Here is a 16,617-nt window from a genome sequence, read left to right on the forward strand (position 1 = left end):
GTTATGTTAAATTGCGTATTGGGAGAAATTTTACCGCGAGTTTGCAATAAGGCTATATTTCCCAAGATTCCGATAAGCTTCAAACAACCCATAGATCGTATTTTTATTGATTATCATTCTGCGCTGCGTTTTGAACAAGTTCAATGCAGAGCAGAATGATAATAAATTTCCGTGCCACGTTGAAACTCTAAGTTATAAGACGACTGTCAACGAATTGTTATTGGTTATTAATGTCAGTTTATCTCCGGAAAAACGGGGACATAGGAGACGTGGCGAAACAACCGTGGTGGACACACAATGTATAATTGTTCGTATAATTAACGGTGTATCTGCAGCGTGTTTACAATATCCACCAATTATGCCCCCTACTTTGTCGCGCTTTATAACGCCTTAACGTTGCGCAGCTATTTGTGGCTTGGTGAATATTTTAGCGCAATTGCTACGATTTGTTTCACCCAGCAAACTCAACTCAATTTATATTTTAGCTGCATGATTAAACAAAGACGTGAGTAGTTCCCTAAAATGCGAACCTCTATGGTGAAACATTTTCAATAGCGTGTTCATGTTCGATGTTGCGCACATGTGAGGTTGATATTAATAGACTGATGGCCGTAAAAAAACAAAAACTCTTTGCTACAATTAGGGTACCGATCTCAAAGATTTTTTGGGAGTAGAGAGAGGAATATTACATGTCAAGTTGAGAACAAATGACAAATCGATGGTTCAGCTGAATCTACGTAGAAAATCAACCACCAATCTGGACTTCTAAGCGCAAATATAGATGAAATGTAATTAGACAAATTATAGGTTATTTTTTACCAAAAAAATGGATACACAAGCGGCATTTGGTATAAAACTGACAAACCAACATCGTCTAATTTGAGTTTGGCCCGAATATTATGATCTAATAAAAGCCCTAGTTTTAAAATTGCTTTGATCATCGTTGCCAGGCTGCAAATAGCTAACTGATGGTTTGTCTAGAGCGGACCAAGCAACAATGCCTAAAAACGATACGAGTTAAGGTGATATCGTTTTGTGGTGTGTAAATAGGGTGAAACACACGTTTTGTGCGTTCAAGTTGTGTTCGTAAAAAAATTGCATTCGGCCTAATAAATTGTTCGGCCGAAACCGAATCTTTGCAAATATCGCTGATTTGGCCCAATAATTTGGGCAGACTGAAGCTTCAGTACATCCATAAAATTAATCCAACAGAGTCACGCCTGTCAAAACTCGTGTTAAACCTTTCAAAGGAATAGCTTTTATGTCGCGTATCAGCTTACCTTTCAGACAAAATGAGTGTTGAAAAACTTCGTTGCTGGAAATCATTTTAGACTTTCTGTGGTTTGTGAAACTTCCAAATAATGCAATCAAACACAGGAGCAAAATTAAAAAATAAAGTAAATTAACAAAAAACGTGTCATAATGTCATTCCAACAAGTTGTCGGATTTCGTTCCAATTTCTTGAAGCTGTCTCCTGCGCTTTTTCGTGTCCTAAGCGTAAAATGTCTTTCAAATGACCTTCGTCACTGCGCAGTCTCAAATACTCGTCCCTGATTGGACGAATTGCACCAATCACAGCATCAGCTACGACAAGCTTATATTCGCCAGTGTCCAATTGCTTTGAGTTTTGACAAATTTCATCAGTTGATAAACCCGTAAAACCTGAATGGATCTGCACAAAATTAAGTCAAAACATCAAATGGTAAAACCAACGTAAAGAAATGGCCTAGGTGAGGTGAATACAAACCAATTTAAAGTGACAAACAAATTTTATTTTTTAATACAAACCAATTTAAAGTGACAATCTACACCAGTGGTTCTCAACCTTGGAAGAATCGTGTAGTACTAACCCAAGAGAAAGGCATTTTCCATGGCCAGTCTACCATATTTCTAAAACCAGCAAAATTAGTAAGTTGTCCAAAACACGAGTTTCGCCCAAATCAGTTGGGTCAATTGAGTTACAAATTTCGGATCTGACTTTAATTGAGCACGACAAAAAGCCCTCCGATGTACCCACCAGTGGTAGGCGTAATGAAGGTTGAGGACCACTGATCTAAACCATGATCTAATTGCGTTTGTCGGCCTCTATTGCACAGTTATACAAAATCAAATACATTGTTGCAAGAAGGTTATTCAACAATTACCTCAATCAGGTTTGCAACCCCAGGTCGGTTTACTGGGTCATAGGTCACTTCAGATGTGAAATCGGTCAAGGCCTTTTTCACTGAGTTCACAATCTGGTCATCGGTATCTGTAAGTTCAATGCGAGTGTGTTTTCCCCCTTTTGATTTGCTCATCTTAACAGTGGGGTCTCGCAGATTTCTGATTCGTGCTGATGCTCTGTCTGTGATTTAAATAAACATGTGCAAACTGAAACAGTGTATATTTAAATATATATATATGTATGTATACATATTGTTAATACAACATCAATAGAAACAAAAAATAAACTGCATCATTTTAATTGAATACAAGTTAATTGTATAGTATGTTTAATGAACACAGATTGTGAAACAGAGCCCATCCCTTGATATTTGTAAAAAAACAATTTGGTAAAGTAAATGCATATTCTTGATATTTGGATCAAAAAGTTGCAATTTATAAATATGTATGGTAAATTGGCCTTGTGTACATTCGGTCAATTCATGTATCAGTTGAAAAAGTTTTCCAGCAGCAAATTTAAAGTTTGAGCATTTCATTTTTGATGCACATGTTTACAAATGGATTTTAATCCAGTCTTGACTGCTTGTGTTTTCCTGATCGAAAAGAGGCATTGCTCCGACCCAGAGAAACTGATGGTTTAAAATAACAGAACACCAACTCCATCAAAACTAGAAAGGTGGCTTAGCACATTTTGTTGTTGCATTTACACCATAACCTATTTTAAAACATCAATATATTTCCTATGCTTATTTTGTATCGGGTCCCATATTACCCATCGTCTTTTATAACCTTAGTTGTTACTGCGGGCAGAAACCCATGGGTCCCCACACATGTTAACTTAAAAATAGTGCATTTTAAGAAATAACCATAGTCCACATGCTACCCAAATTTTAGCCAATTCCGACACTGTTTAAATTTTAGCCAATTCCGACACAAAAACAAATTTGAGTAAAATCAATATGTGTCCCCTTCAGGGAAGGGGACACATAAATATTAAATACAAATTAGTTCAATAAACTTGCAACAACCTAGGTCGCTTATTGACGGACTCATTGTGAGTATAACACATTTGGGCATTGTCCACTCCAAGAGAATAAAGACCAACAACAAACAAACAAACAATGTGAACTTGCCTGAAAACAATGACACTTTTGGAAAGAAAACACCATAAAAATTGTTGAACAAAGACGCTACCATATTTGTTAGTTCCAGATGGACTGCTTGATCCTCACCTAAGTTAAGTAGAGATAATATACTAAAAAAATATTCAAACAATAACTACAATAGCTGTAAAATGTACTACAGTAGACAATCAGGCACATGGCTTAAGTTTAACCTTTAACAACCAACAAGGCAAATAGCAAAAAAAGTGCAGACCTGCTGGAACATGAGTTGTTTTGTAAAGAAGAATGTCTGCTGTTTGAAGCACAGGGTAAGAAAAAACACCAAGGTATCCACCATGTTTAAGGTTCTCTGTTTTTTCCTACAAAATGTCATATTCTTATTTTTTACATTTCAAAAAAATAAGAATTAACTATATACACACTAATACACCAATTATTGTCTACAATCAAAATTCTGTCTATATAAAGACTTGGAATGGGAGATATGCGTTATGAGTTTTCTTACAGAATGTTTCATTACATTTTAGCTACAAAAAAATACTCAAAATGGTATATGTTAAGAACTAAATAGCAATTAAATATTTTAATACATCATGTATTCAATTGCTTCTGTTCTTTTTTGCACACTGTTGTAAATGTGATATGTGCAGTGGAACTTTTTAGACTCTCTCTTTAAAGCGTATGAAAATAAGCTGTGTTGACTTGTCTTACATAATTTCGGTAATAATGACAACAGTTTTGTCAGCATGTTCACAAAATAATATGACTACATTTATGACAATAACATTATTTTATGCTGTTATATGCTGTAAGCTGTCATTCATACAATAACATTTTCAAAATAAATAGGATGTAAAATTGGTTTAAAGCAAGTTAACAAACTATCCTACCTTCCACTGGGGAAGCTTGCGAAGCTGGTTCAAAGGAACCTGACAACCAAGAAGCCAAGACAAAGCAGAATGTTCCAGAACATCTGATTGTTGAAACAAAACTGACCGCTTTGGGTCAATTCCACATGCTAGCAAACAAGCTGTCATATCAAGAATGTGGTTTTGCAAAACAGATTTGTCCTGAAAACAAAATATTACCATCCAAAAAACATAAGTTTTTGTTGCAACAATATATTCTTTATTAATATACATATAATTTAATATATTCTGATGTAAATTATTTTAATCCGATCTGAAATCACAAGCCTTTAAAATGTGTAGACTCAACAAACACAATAAACGATGACATGAATACCTAAGTAGGATTTCAAGATTTGAAAATGTTATAAATGTTACATACGAATTTGGAAATGGGTTGAAAAGTTTTAAATATGCTTTAGACCAATTTTATAGTTAGTGTCTGCTGTATTAGCACCATCAATAATGGTGACACACATCATAATCATTAGGTTGCATCTATTTTTCAACTTTTTTGTCTCATATAATCTCGAAATCTCGACTTATTTTCTCGAGAAAATAACAAAGGTTATGTTCCAGTATGCTTTAGAAGCAAGATGAAACAGAAAATAAACAAAGTAAAGGGGTGCCACAATAACCTTTCGTTTTTAAAACATGACATTGTTTTTTATGTGAGAATTTTTATTCATATATTGAGAGTTGAAAACCAGATTTTTTTAAGATTTCTTGAGAATTTCTTGAGAAGAAACTCTTATAATGACATTGTAGCAGCAACTCATATAACGATAATTGATTAACAGTGCCTTTATATTTATTATTCACCAGAACTTCTTAATATTGTACAGCTTTTTCTGGCTTCTTTTTTTTTGTAAATGAAAATTTTTTTCACAAATTAATATGACAACAACTAATCGATGAGTGGTTTGTACTTTTACCTTAGGAATAGTAACTGAATGCATGTCAACAATGCTGTAATAAATCGTGGCTGGCTTTTCCTGCATTGCAACCCAATGTTTAATTGCTCCCAAATAATTTCCAATGTGTGGAATTCCAGTTGGTTGAATGCCCGAAAATATAACTTCCTCTTTCTGTAACAAAAAATATATGGATAAACAAATGCAGGGGAAAAATATAAAAATACATTCGAGTAAAAAAACTTAAGGTTTGCCTTTCATGAAATAAATAAACTGAATGTGACACCACAAAACATGTACAGAGAATCTTTTACAAAGTTATTGTTATAGCAAAAAAACCCACTATAACAAGTTGTGTACATTCTCTTATATTGTCAAAACACTTTTAAAAAATCCAAGCATGCTTATAGATTAAATTGTTTTTCACTCAAATTTGTTATTATTGTGTTGGTTTCAGATGGCACCAACAACACCTAATTTTATTTTCAAAATCCAGTACTTCAGATTAAAAAAAACTGACTTAGAAGTCATTTTGAAAGTTAAATTAAGTGCTCAAAGACTATTCAAACCAAATTTGTTATATTTTAATTTTTGATAATATACTTTAGGAAAATGTAGTTGCATAATGTTGTGACACTAAATATCCAGTATTACAGTACATTCAGCCAAACCAAGTTCAAAAATCAGTAATATTTTTCAGATCCACGTACCGGTGTTGGGTAGTTGGATTTTGAGGAAAACATTCGTGAGACATTCGCAGCGTAAAACCTACATCCGCTGAACTGCAGTAAAACTGAACGTAATTTTCTGCCTGCCATTTTCTTCACCACTTAAACCTTTCAATAGTTAAGCTGTTTCAACTGTTTGTTTCATTAAAATGTGTTGCAATGTTAATTCAAAACTGTTTCTTGAAACTGTTTGTTTTCTTGAATTTCTTGAACACACTGACGGGACTTTCCCGAAATCCCGGCTTAAATCAAGCGGCACGTGCATGTTGGGTACAAATCAACCGGTAAATGATTTCGTTCAGACAGTCACGCACGTTTTGCACGCATTATGATCCTTTACTACATTATGTTCCAATTCGTGATCGACTGATAAGAAACGCAAATATAGTGGTTTTTATTTTATTCGTACAACACGACCAAAAATTGTAGCCAACATCCTGGATTTTGGTTTCTGCAATCAAGGCACCTTTAAGCATTTATTTCAAAGTACACGAATTAAATAACATGATGCCGATAAAGTTTTCAAATACGGGCTAAATTGGGACGTGATTTTATAATCAGGGTGTGCAACTACATAAAATACAAAATATTTCAGTACGTAATAAGGGAAAACATAACTTAATATTTTGGATATGTAGTCCAATTTGTTCATCGTCAAGAATGACTGTTGAAAGCTGGTTGAAACAGCACGTTAAGCAGATGTACAAAAAGAAAGAAGTTCTGTAGGTCACGGAAAAACTGTTCACTGTGCAATGCACATAATAAACGGGCAAAAGTTTATGTGTTGCGACATTTTGTTATTCCTTTCTCAGTTTCGCTGAGGTGAAGTTCAAGATTGCTGAAATAAGAAGTAGAACTGCGACCATCCAAGCAATGACAAGGCTGTATCCGAACTTATACTCCCTGCCGGGTCCGATAAAATCTTTATTTGTTGATTTTGCCGTAAATATAGCTGTCCCAATCAAAGCACAGATACCTGAAAAAGGTAGAGTTCTGTAAGTTGTGCACTATTTGATATTGACGAAATTGTCATTGAATTAGCATGAAAGAATGGAATATTATTAACATGTATAATTTTTACTGATTTGTTTTAGTAAGTATAATAAAAAATTATCGATAAATATAACTAAAAAATATATACCGTTTTAATATAAACTAAGTTATGTAGACCAGTGGTCGGCAACCGCCGGTCCGCGGCCCGGTACCGGTCCGCGAGGAGTTCGTTACCGGGCCGCATAATTTTCCAGGATAAATGCTATGAAGCATTTTGCCCATGTATCCCAGGGATGATAAACTCATTTAGGCGTTTTCATTAGTAAATATTTGTAATTTTTTGAAGACTGGTCCGCGATAAAATTTTACTTTCAAAACCGGTCCGCAGTGCAAAAAAGGTTGCCGATCCCTGATGTAGACTACATTTGTATGCTGCTCCAATAGCATTTTTGTTTTAAGGGTCGGGTTAGTAAGCTATAGAGTTTTAAATAGTAGGCTACTGCGTTTGGAGGGAATTTTTGATCACACCCACGGTTAAATAACCAAACGTTTTGAACCGTATTAAGCTTAATGTAAAATGCTGAGTCGTGGTACATTTTGCAAGCGACATGACAAAAACAGAAATCTGCATCTTTCATGGACTGGCTGAGACTGATTTTGGTAACAAACAAGATCAAAATGTAGTTCCAGAGCTGTTATGCACACTGGTCATCCAAAAACACATTAGGCGAGGATTGCACTTAATCACGTGGTTATAACTTAAGTAGCTGACTCTAACTATTTGAAATAATAATCTGTATTTGTCGGTAAAAAAAAGTAATGTGGGTGACTAAGTATGGAGGTGGTATTGCACTCTGCTAAAACGCTTTTAACAGTTGCAAAACAAACACCTACAGCTATCCAATATAAAAACATGCATGTTAACAGCATTGATAACAAAACAATTCCAAAATGTTCTTACTTGCTGCTAGGCCGATTCCGGCACCAGCAAATTGAACTTTTCTTAATCGTTTGGCAAATCCAACAATAGAAACAATATTCGAGACAAGTGTCAGAATCGCTCCAATGATAATAAATGCACGTGATGCGCTCAACCAATCAAGATCTACCAACACAAAGTTGATGTTAACACCGCTTTTACAACATTTCAATTTTTGACCCAGTGTATTTTTGGTGGCCTTAATTGTCACGTTTTAGGGTTATAAATTTATTAACCATTTCTTTACCAATAAAACGGTGTAACCAGAACGAGAAACAGTTTTTTTAAAATGAATTACAAATTTCATTATTTTTTAAAAAAAAATGGAAAGTATTTAAACGTTTATTTATTTTTCAAAAAGTATTTTGTAATATTTAATATTTTATTTACTTTATACTACCTATAGTGTGGCAAATGCCCATAGAGTCACACAGAAGGAAGAGACCAATATGTCGATTATCGATGTAAATCCAGTATGACGTCACAGTACAATTGATGAGCAACGCAAAGGCGAACCAGCCGGAAATATTTGCAAACACGTTCGACAAGCAAACCTTATCCATCACAATAGCTTAAAAATACTAAAGTTAAAATAAAAAATTCCTTAAGTTCATATCACGAGACTTTTAAGAAATAGCCTTAATTGTGCGGTTTTTGCAGTAAGTATATCCATACTTATTATACATAACATCCCAAGATTTTTTTCTGTTTGTTATATACATAAAAATCGTATCCAGTAGTAAGTTCTCAAACTCTAGCAATTTCTACAATATAAAACTGAGCGCTATACTTCGGTAACGACCTTACAAAATTATTGAAATCGGCCTTTTTCCGCCGATTCAACAATCGAAAATCCAAATAGTTTTACACTTCCAACCTTTGATGGCAAATAACATGCTTTTTACCAGCGGTAAAGTCTTAACAAAAAATTCCCTTGTACTTAAACTGCGTATCCAAATCGGCACTGAAGCGTTCGAGACACGAAATATCAGCGTTTCCGGCACAGGGATAATTAATTGATTATGTCGTAACAGAGAAAAATTTGCCTTATGACGTAATTGCCAGTCACGTGTTGGCAAAAGCTTCTGTTAATTGTCCGATGAGATTTGCTCCAAACATGTACATGTGTGGTGCGTCAGAAACTAGAGTCGGAAATTTGATGTGAAACCGCGTTTGTGTAAAACAGTGGTTCCGAACTTTCGTTGACGCATTCTTCACTTAACATTTGAAACATTTTCATTCATTCACAGAAAAATACATAGCAGATGCTAAACCATAAAAGCATTATTTAAAACTGGGTCTTTATCTACTTTACCGGTTAGCCCATATACCTTTGTACATAAGCCATACGTTTTCTGGGTATAAATGCATTCCTGACATTTGCACAGCAAGGTTCTGCAAGTTATCGCTCAAAAGTTTTATATTTTTTGATTTGCGATAGTTCGCGGGGAAGCCAATAACTATAAGTTAGTAAAGTTGTATCATTATGATATTTTTATCTGTATTTAACACTATAAAATTATTTGACATTTTTTGACAATACCTTTTTTAGTGTTAAAAGGCTTTCTATTTAAAACTGTGTTTATGAAGCTGTGTGTTTAAAATATTTATTGTCCCGAACCGATTTGTGCACACAAGTGTGTGAAAGCAACATGGTTTGTCAAATCGATTTTCCGATGGTTAATGACAATATTAGTTTTAATCAAAACGCAAAATTTTGTTCAAAACTTTCATGGAAATCTCGTGAGTGATTTTACGCTTTTGGGCAGTACTAATTAAACTAAATTTGAGACAACATTAACACATTCAAACACAGAGATATAGCATCAACAGTGATAGGATCATTTCAGATTTTAATTTAAAGAGATTGCAAAAACACGGGTCAAAAATTATTTTTTGTCTAATTCGCTATTCTATAGTCTAATGAAAGTATCAAATTTGTCTAGAAAGTCGAAATACTCGTTTACAGTAAAGCATAAGAAATCATAAGAGATATGACAATCATAATTTGTTAGACACCACACACTAAAAAGAAGATTAAAATCCTATTATAAGTTGTAATATTAAAATTTTGCTAAATTCCCCTATTAAACGAGTTTACATTCAAGACAAAACATCGGATAAACATCACAATCGCTCTTTTTGTTGAGCAAATCTTATTACTCAGATGGAAACAGCCAGTGGTATCTTTTCTGGCAGCAAATAGTCGTATGCTATCTTGGTGGCTTCGTTGCGGGAACGCATAACCGACGACAAACGTTGCAGTTCGTCTCTGAAATGCACGACAGCCCGCTGAGCAGAATCTTCAATGAAGAGACTAGTGGGGTAGTCAGCCAAGTAGATCTGTCATAAGTAAAGTGTAAATAACAACATAAATTTTACCGTAAAAGAAATAAAGATGATTAGATGAATCAAATACCGAAGTTTAACAAATTCGACCAGGAAGTTTTTTTTAGGAATACGGGGCTGTAATTTCTAAATGGGGATGTTCACCAAAAAAACTGCTACATCGAATAATGGGATCTTTTAGGCTTTTTATTGCTCTGACATCGTATTATGGTGATGGCCATTGTTGCCAGTGTAGCGGTTTTCCAGCCGAATTAGGCTGGTTTCGGATATCGAAATGAGTTTTTTTTCACTTTTGTAGTTTTTGGCGGGTCGCCAGAGCTTTTTTTAATTTAACGTGCATTTTAATATGTATGCGTTTTTGCAAGCAGGGTAATGATGGTAAAATTAACCTCGTATTGGGCTTGTTTATATTTTAAAGCTATCAGGTAATGGCAGAAACATATGCCCATCTTCACATTGAATGGAAATGGTAAAAACAAATAGTTTCAAAAAAATTGGAATCAAATATGTTTCATTGCAATTTTACCTGGTCGTCTGGTTGTTTGGAGAAGATGTGAGAAACTGACGCTTGAAGACAGCTGAGTGGTTTGCTTGGAAGGGTTTGCATCACAGTATCATGAGTGGCCTTGAAATGTAAATACACAATCATTATATTTATGTTCAGAAGTTCATATCTCACAACAGATTTGAAGCATTTCAACCTTGCCCTTCTCGATAGGCGGCGGCAAAGAGGTGCTGAATGGAGCATTTGGAACGTTGATGCAGATGTCAAAAATCCCGTTTGTCACTGCTGCGTAGCGACACGAAGCGGTGAAAATGATTGATGTCATAAAGTCGCACAGCTCATCCACTGTAAGAAAGCTGTTTGGGACACCTGAAATCATAACAACAGAATTTCAATCGCTTGAAGGCGACCAGAAGCTTCAGTCTTACTCCATTTGATTCAGTTTTTGCCACTCTTAAAAGGCCTTTTACTCAATTTAAATCAGATTTTCAAAGAACAAAGCATGTACAAAATACACAAGCTGTAAGCAAACGCTTAATTTGAGTTTGTTCTGAAATCAAATTGTCAGCTGTAAAACGTACGCCCAAAGTTAAGATTGACCAATAATTTCTTTTTGCAGACTGGTTTCGCAACATCAAAACGCTTAGAATACGCATGGATGTGATAAACTATAGTTCCCAATGCTACCTTTGTCTTTTCCGTCCTGCCAGGCAAAACCTTCATTCCGAATTTCTTTAATACATTTTTGGAGTTCCTCGTCCTCTTGTACTTCCTGCAGGTACAGTCAAATACTTAGTAGTCATTTTACCCACAATATAAATAGCCATTTTCCCCCACTTTTAAACTATACACTTTTTATTTTGAAGTCATTTATGCTTTATGGTATTGGAAACAGGTTTCGACCAAAATAAATTTATGCTAACTTACTAAACATTTTATTTTTGGAATTATTTGTTTAAACAAACATGGAAGTCGCTACGTCCTTTGCGCGGCTGGCGTTTATCAACATGAAACTCAATCTGATATACCTCGTTTCCCTGGTAAAATATTCCCATAATTTTGCCCGTGAAGCGCCGAATACAATCCCACAGCATCAAGGCATCGTCTCTGAAGTAATAACTCGGCAGTTTGGAACGGTCGTCGGTGCCGTTGGAGGCAAGCAGTTTCCGAATGTTGAGTTGATCGTAATCGAAGTTACGGAAAGCGGATTGCAGAATATGCTGCTGCGAACCACCACCTGAAGAAAGTACAAATATTTGGTTTCAAAACGGGACCCGAAAGTACAAGCCCAAAACTCGACCAAAAAAAACTAGAATCCGACTTAAAGAAATCCAAAATCGGACCCATTAATAAGAAATATCAAGGCAAAATAATGGCACAAGAAATGTGCAGTCAGGTCCAAATCAAACCTGTTTTATTCAACCTTAAAAGGCCTGTGGTGATTAACATTTTCAAGGTGAAGAATAACAATGAGCATAAGTTTAGTCGACAATTTGTTTAACTCCGTCCAAATATATGAAATTGGTTTCGACGCAGATGACTAGACTTGTGTCACATGAAGAGGGTTTAACCTCTATCCATAGTTTCCTCTGTAGTTTTATGACCCATAACGTTCGATCATCGCAAATATATTTCCGACTTTGTGATTGTTATAGTGCGATTGTTTCGAGTAACATAAACTTAACACCATTGATATTATATGAGTCATTGTTTTCTATTTTGAATTATTATTTTTTCTAGTGCTATTTGAATTTGTAAATCCACACGCCAGTTTATTCTTGTCAAGTCTTTAGTCAACAGACATAACTTTCTCAAGCTGCCAAACGCCGGGCGAGAGAATATTTACTTAATACAAACTACAAGGTTAAAGAGTTGCCAAAACGGTTAAAAATAAGAAGCATGTCAAATCCATACATGGCAGGCGAAAATCGAGTCGTTTATTTTTTTACACCATGCCTTACCGAACGACAAGAGACGGTCCAGTACGCCGCCGTTAGCCAGCAGTTGTTTTCGAAGAACCATGTTTCCACCACAAACATAACGAAGATGCGGGGTAAGGAGTTTCAGCACTGGGTGGTTGGCAGACAAACAACGACTGATTCCCAAAGCAAACGGCTCCAAAACAAGATGAGTCTGAAGTACTTTTTCTGCCAACTAAGAAATACAGATTGAGATTTTGGTTGCGATATCTTGGCTTGCTTTTGGTTTTTATTATAGTTTATTGAAGTGAATCCTAACTCGAGGTTTGTGGCCCTAAGCCTAAAGGATCAGATACTCACGGTCAATAAGCAGAGAATTTACAACGAATTTTTAGGTTTCATAAAAGTTGGTAAAAATGCTTTTTTTAATAATGCTATTTGTTTATCCGACAAATCAAATGGATTTCGGTTTCTGATCTACATTTTAATCTTTTCCGTGCCCATTTTGATTGAGGTATAATGTACACAGTTTGCCAAAAGAGCTTGATGTAGGCTACATTTACGTGAAGCTATTAAACAGTGTTTTTTTGCAAAAATTGGGAATGCCTTGTACTATTACTTTGCGTGCAAAACTATAGATACAAGCAGCGCAATTTATCCGACCCTTACCATCTGCACGTTGCTCTCAGCGTTCCGAAAATACATCTTTGCGATCATCCAGTCACAATCAGAGTCATTGGGCGTCCAAATCGAGTTATTGGGGCCCGGTCGCTGCCATAGCTGAATTGCGATTGGTACCAAGTTCTTCTTATAGTTCGCGTAAAGCAAACACATTGGAGTGCAAGAGAAGAAGACAGAGTTGTTAAGAGGGTTGCGGCCGCAAGGAAGCCCTTCCAACATCTGTAAGTCTACGATGTAAATGTTGCCATCCTGTATAGAGGAAAAAACGATGATTAAAGACGAAATGTTATTCATACAGCAAAAGTTTTTTAACGAGACTGGCACTCAACCCTGTAAGCACAGATAGAGGGCCAGCTTCATGGAGCAATTCAGTATGACGCATCAGGTTCTTACTCGTATTGCCATTATTATACCCCATAGGGAGATTTAGAGATTATTTGGCGACGCAAGAGTAAAAATAGTTGGCAAAGACCAGTCGAAAAGCTGCGAAGTTTTGTGAGCATGAAGTGTTTTTTTAATAATTTTCTTGGGTAAATGATTGGTGGATTAATTTAAACACCTTTATTTCTTCTTCCAACGTCATGCCTCTCGTGAGCAGTGATCCCACCATCGAGTTGGTCACTGGAAACTTCTTCGGAATAACATCGCATCTCTTTAGCACAGTGGGATCGCAACCGTTCATGATCTGACGCCCAAACTCCTCATCTCTTTCCCAGCTACAAGGTATAGTTACATTCATTTATGACAAGGTATATCAATGACTGGTGTTCAAACAAGAAATGCCAATCACTTCTTAAACAATTAAACATAAAGGAAATTGCGGGGTTAAGCACAGACAATTACCACAACGTACTTGTATTTAACCGAACAGTTTTGAAAAAGATTTTATCAGAACCAAATAAGCACTTGCCAATCATATCAAAAGAAACAAAAAATTTTCTATTCATTTGACTAGAAATTTTCATGTGAACTTTAGTAGCCACTTAAAAAAGGGTAAATGTAGATATAATGTTTCTTACTTCTGGTGATAATCAGGAATCTTCGGGAGCTTGGGATGAGTGAATACGTTCTTAATTTCTGTCAGGTTCTCACATTTGTCGAAAACCCCTTAACGGCAAACAAACCAGGTTAGTATGGACATCAAAAAGGTTTATAATAAAACTGGTTTTACTATTAATTAGTAAGTGTTGGCAAACAACAAAATGCAGATGTTTGTTTGTGCAACAGCATACCTTGAAATTTATCAAAAAGATAATTCTTTGAATTCTTCCTGGATTCGTCGAATTCCTTCATCATTCCTTCATCCAACCGAAAGTTACGCGGCAAATCTTCCATACAGTCACCGGCCATGTAACCTTCAAAAAACGTTTGGTTGCCAATTTTAAGTAAAATTACAAACAAATGTTTCAGTAAATGGACGCATAACAAGTGCCAATAATCCATTTTTGGTAAGAATGTTTTGTACATATTTTTTGCACAAAAATATTTAGCCCAACTGAAATTAGCTAGAAGGTCATTTGGATTGGGTGTTTTCATAAATCGTCACATGATTGATACCTGGCAACCCTTGAGCCTCCTCGTCATCTTGACAACGCCACTTGATGTCGCGCTTTTTCATGGCGAGTTCGTTCTTTCGATGGGAAATGAGGACAGGGTTCTCCTCGTGCTGAGGAAGCTTTGCTGCAAAGTCGTTCCGATTGTTTGAACACAGAATAAGTAAACAAATATCAACAGTAAACAAGACCAATCGGCTTTCTTGTTCCTCAAATAAACATACAGTAAATGGAAACGGAAGCTTTTATATTTTAAAAAGAAATAATTTTGGTCTAAATGTTTTTGCACGGGTCGTAAAGAATTCCGAGTCTTTCGGAGTTATTTAATGTATGCTTAAAGTTGTTTTGTCACAGACCATGTTTTTTCATGTGGTTGGAACCCAGGTCGCTCCCTAGGACAAATTTCGTTAAGTTTTTTTCAAGATGTCTGTATACAGGCGACGTAAGCGCACTAAACCACTTGGGCAATTTCTTGTCACAGTCACATTAGATTTTACCTGTTCCGATAGCAACATCGGTCGTGCCTGTGACCCACATGTTAATAGGAAACCTGTAAATGGCGCTGTCACCACCTTTTTGGATCGTCACCGACACGACATACCAGTCAGCGAACATTCCCGATTCGTCGTATTCTGAAACGTAATGCACATGTTTCTATTGCAGAAATCTTACGAGAAAGTAAAGAGTTTGAATTTGGAAAATTTGTCTTTTAAACGGCACGATCGAACGCTTCAATGTTTGGCAAGACACAAACTTGTTACAATTTTGCCATTATGAAGTCGTTACATAAACTGTAACTTGATGATATATGATGGGTACAACAGGACAGCAACTTCTTAAAAAACAGTAACTAAGTTACAAAAAATAAGACATTATTTTATGTGTAATTTACACTTTTTCAAATTAGTTTTATAAAATTATACTTCAGTAAGGTTATAAAGCCGCATAGGCGAAATATACTTATCTTCAATTCACAAAAATGAATGACTTGATGTCCTAATAATTTTGAATCAATAGTGTCACAAAACTGTTCACGTTACTTACTGATGGTCAGAATGACAGGCTGACCAATGTCCTCTAACTTGACCTTGAAGCGGTCCACTCGGCCCCGTTCAAAATCGTCATGGAAGGAATTATCGAGTTTTGCCAGCGACGTCTTATCACCGCTAGCGCCAGTAATCGCGATCGAAACATTTGAATCTGTGCCGGCATATTTCATCGAACCAGTCTAAATATTAAGAAGACGTAACTACGCCACAGATTTAAAAGGTGGGCTTGACTAACACGAAGTGACTTTTTATCATGGTTAAATAGGTTTGAAAGACATATTTGTTTATTTAGTCACTAGGAACAATATCTGTTGCAAATTTCGCTTTTTGTCCGAAAACGCCATTTAGCATCAACATGTGGTTTAGTCACTGTTGAATATGATGTAAAGAAAACTTTTTTTAAAATTGTCATAGAAAACTTACCGTGACAGTGATACTGTAAACAACCTTTCCTTCATCACGAAACGGACTTGGAGGAATCAAATGCTGCATAGCGTTCGACTTGATGTTGCGGAAGTTTTCCAACATTTTGAATTCAAACTTGGGTTAAATGAGAACGGAAAAGAAGTAAAGATAGAGTGTGGGTTTTCACGAACTTACGCTGTGTCTGAAATAGTAAAAACAATTATCTCTCAAGTTACGCTTTTTGCTTATGGTTAAAAAAACACTTGCATGTACACAATAATACAGAAGTCTAATTGTGCATAATTGGAACTTTATGCAATACACAGTTGATATGAAACCCTTGCAGT

At 35.7% G+C, this 16,617-nt stretch overlaps 3 protein-coding genes across 3 annotated transcripts; all 3 read right to left on the reverse strand.

Moving 5' to 3' along the window:
* Nucleotides 1-1,214: 1,214 nt before the first annotated feature.
* Nucleotides 1,215-6,136, reverse strand: LOC145213543 (tryptophan--tRNA ligase, mitochondrial-like). Its single transcript, XM_080081856.1, has 7 exons — nt 5,820-6,136; nt 5,131-5,283; nt 4,178-4,357; nt 3,541-3,646; nt 3,297-3,395; nt 2,145-2,344; nt 1,215-1,672 (listed from the first exon to the last, which is right to left on the reverse strand). Exons 1-7 carry the CDS (start codon nt 5,925-5,927, stop codon nt 1,418-1,420), a joined length of 1,101 nt encoding a protein of 366 aa, XP_079937982.1. The 5' UTR covers nt 5,928-6,136; the 3' UTR covers nt 1,215-1,417.
* A 98-nt stretch (nt 6,137-6,234) lies between these two features.
* Nucleotides 6,235-8,386, reverse strand: LOC145215025 (uncharacterized). Its single transcript, XM_080083678.1, has 3 exons — nt 8,210-8,386; nt 7,792-7,935; nt 6,235-6,813 (listed from the first exon to the last, which is right to left on the reverse strand). The coding sequence occupies exons 1-3, from the start codon at nt 8,370-8,372 to the stop codon at nt 6,635-6,637; spliced, it is 486 nt and encodes a 161-aa protein (XP_079939804.1). The 5' UTR covers nt 8,373-8,386; the 3' UTR covers nt 6,235-6,634.
* Nucleotides 8,387-9,400: 1,014 nt separating this feature from the next.
* On the reverse strand, nt 9,401-16,491 carry LOC145214925 (polyunsaturated fatty acid 5-lipoxygenase-like). Its single transcript, XM_080083549.1, has 14 exons — nt 16,289-16,491; nt 15,861-16,044; nt 15,314-15,448; nt 14,821-14,943; nt 14,496-14,618; nt 14,283-14,370; nt 13,823-13,979; nt 13,252-13,512; nt 12,625-12,817; nt 11,692-11,900; nt 11,351-11,435; nt 10,860-11,032; nt 10,685-10,783; nt 9,401-10,152 (listed from the first exon to the last, which is right to left on the reverse strand). The coding sequence occupies exons 1-14, from the start codon at nt 16,391-16,393 to the stop codon at nt 9,973-9,975; spliced, it is 2,115 nt and encodes a 704-aa protein (XP_079939675.1). The 5' UTR covers nt 16,394-16,491; the 3' UTR covers nt 9,401-9,972.
* Nucleotides 16,492-16,617: the final 126 nt, after the last annotated feature.

This window comes from Phallusia mammillata, chromosome 2, assembly GCF_965637545.1.
Source record: "Phallusia mammillata chromosome 2, kaPhaMamm4.hap1.1, whole genome shotgun sequence".
NCBI classification, from domain to species: Eukaryota; Metazoa; Chordata; class Ascidiacea; order Phlebobranchia; family Ascidiidae; genus Phallusia; species Phallusia mammillata.

Bases quoted from the DNA above. Each gene is read 5' to 3' on its own strand.
- LOC145213543 (XM_080081856.1), bottom strand. From the start codon at position 5,927: ATGGCAGGCAGAAAATTACGTTCAGTTTTACTGCAGTTCAGCGGATGT. The intron at 5,284-5,819 runs GTACGTGGATCT...TTTTTGTTACAG, and splicing joins AATCCAACTACCCAACACCG to AAAGAGGAAGTTATATTTTC. The intron at 1,673-2,144 runs GTAATTGTTGAA...AATTTTGTGCAG, and splicing joins GGGTTGCAAACCTGATTGAG to ATCCATTCAGGTTTTACGGG.
- LOC145215025 (XM_080083678.1), bottom strand. From the start codon at position 8,372: ATGGATAAGGTTTGCTTGTCGAACGTGTTTGCAAATATTTCCGGCTGG. The intron at 7,936-8,209 runs GTAGTATAAAGT...TTGTGTTGGTAG, and splicing joins GGGCATTTGCCACACTATAG to ATCTTGATTGGTTGAGCGCA. The intron at 6,814-7,791 runs GTAAGAACATTT...TACCTTTTTCAG, and splicing joins CGGAATCGGCCTAGCAGCAA to GTATCTGTGCTTTGATTGGG.
- LOC145214925 (XM_080083549.1), bottom strand. From the start codon at position 16,393: ATGTTGGAAAACTTCCGCAACATCAAGTCGAACGCTATGCAGCATTTG. The intron at 14,619-14,820 runs GTATCAATCATG...CGTTTTTTGAAG, and splicing joins GGAGGCTCAAGGGTTGCCAG to GTTACATGGCCGGTGACTGT. The intron at 11,436-11,691 runs GTATATCAGATT...CTGTACCTGCAG, and splicing joins TATTTTACCAGGGAAACGAG to GAAGTACAAGAGGACGAGGA.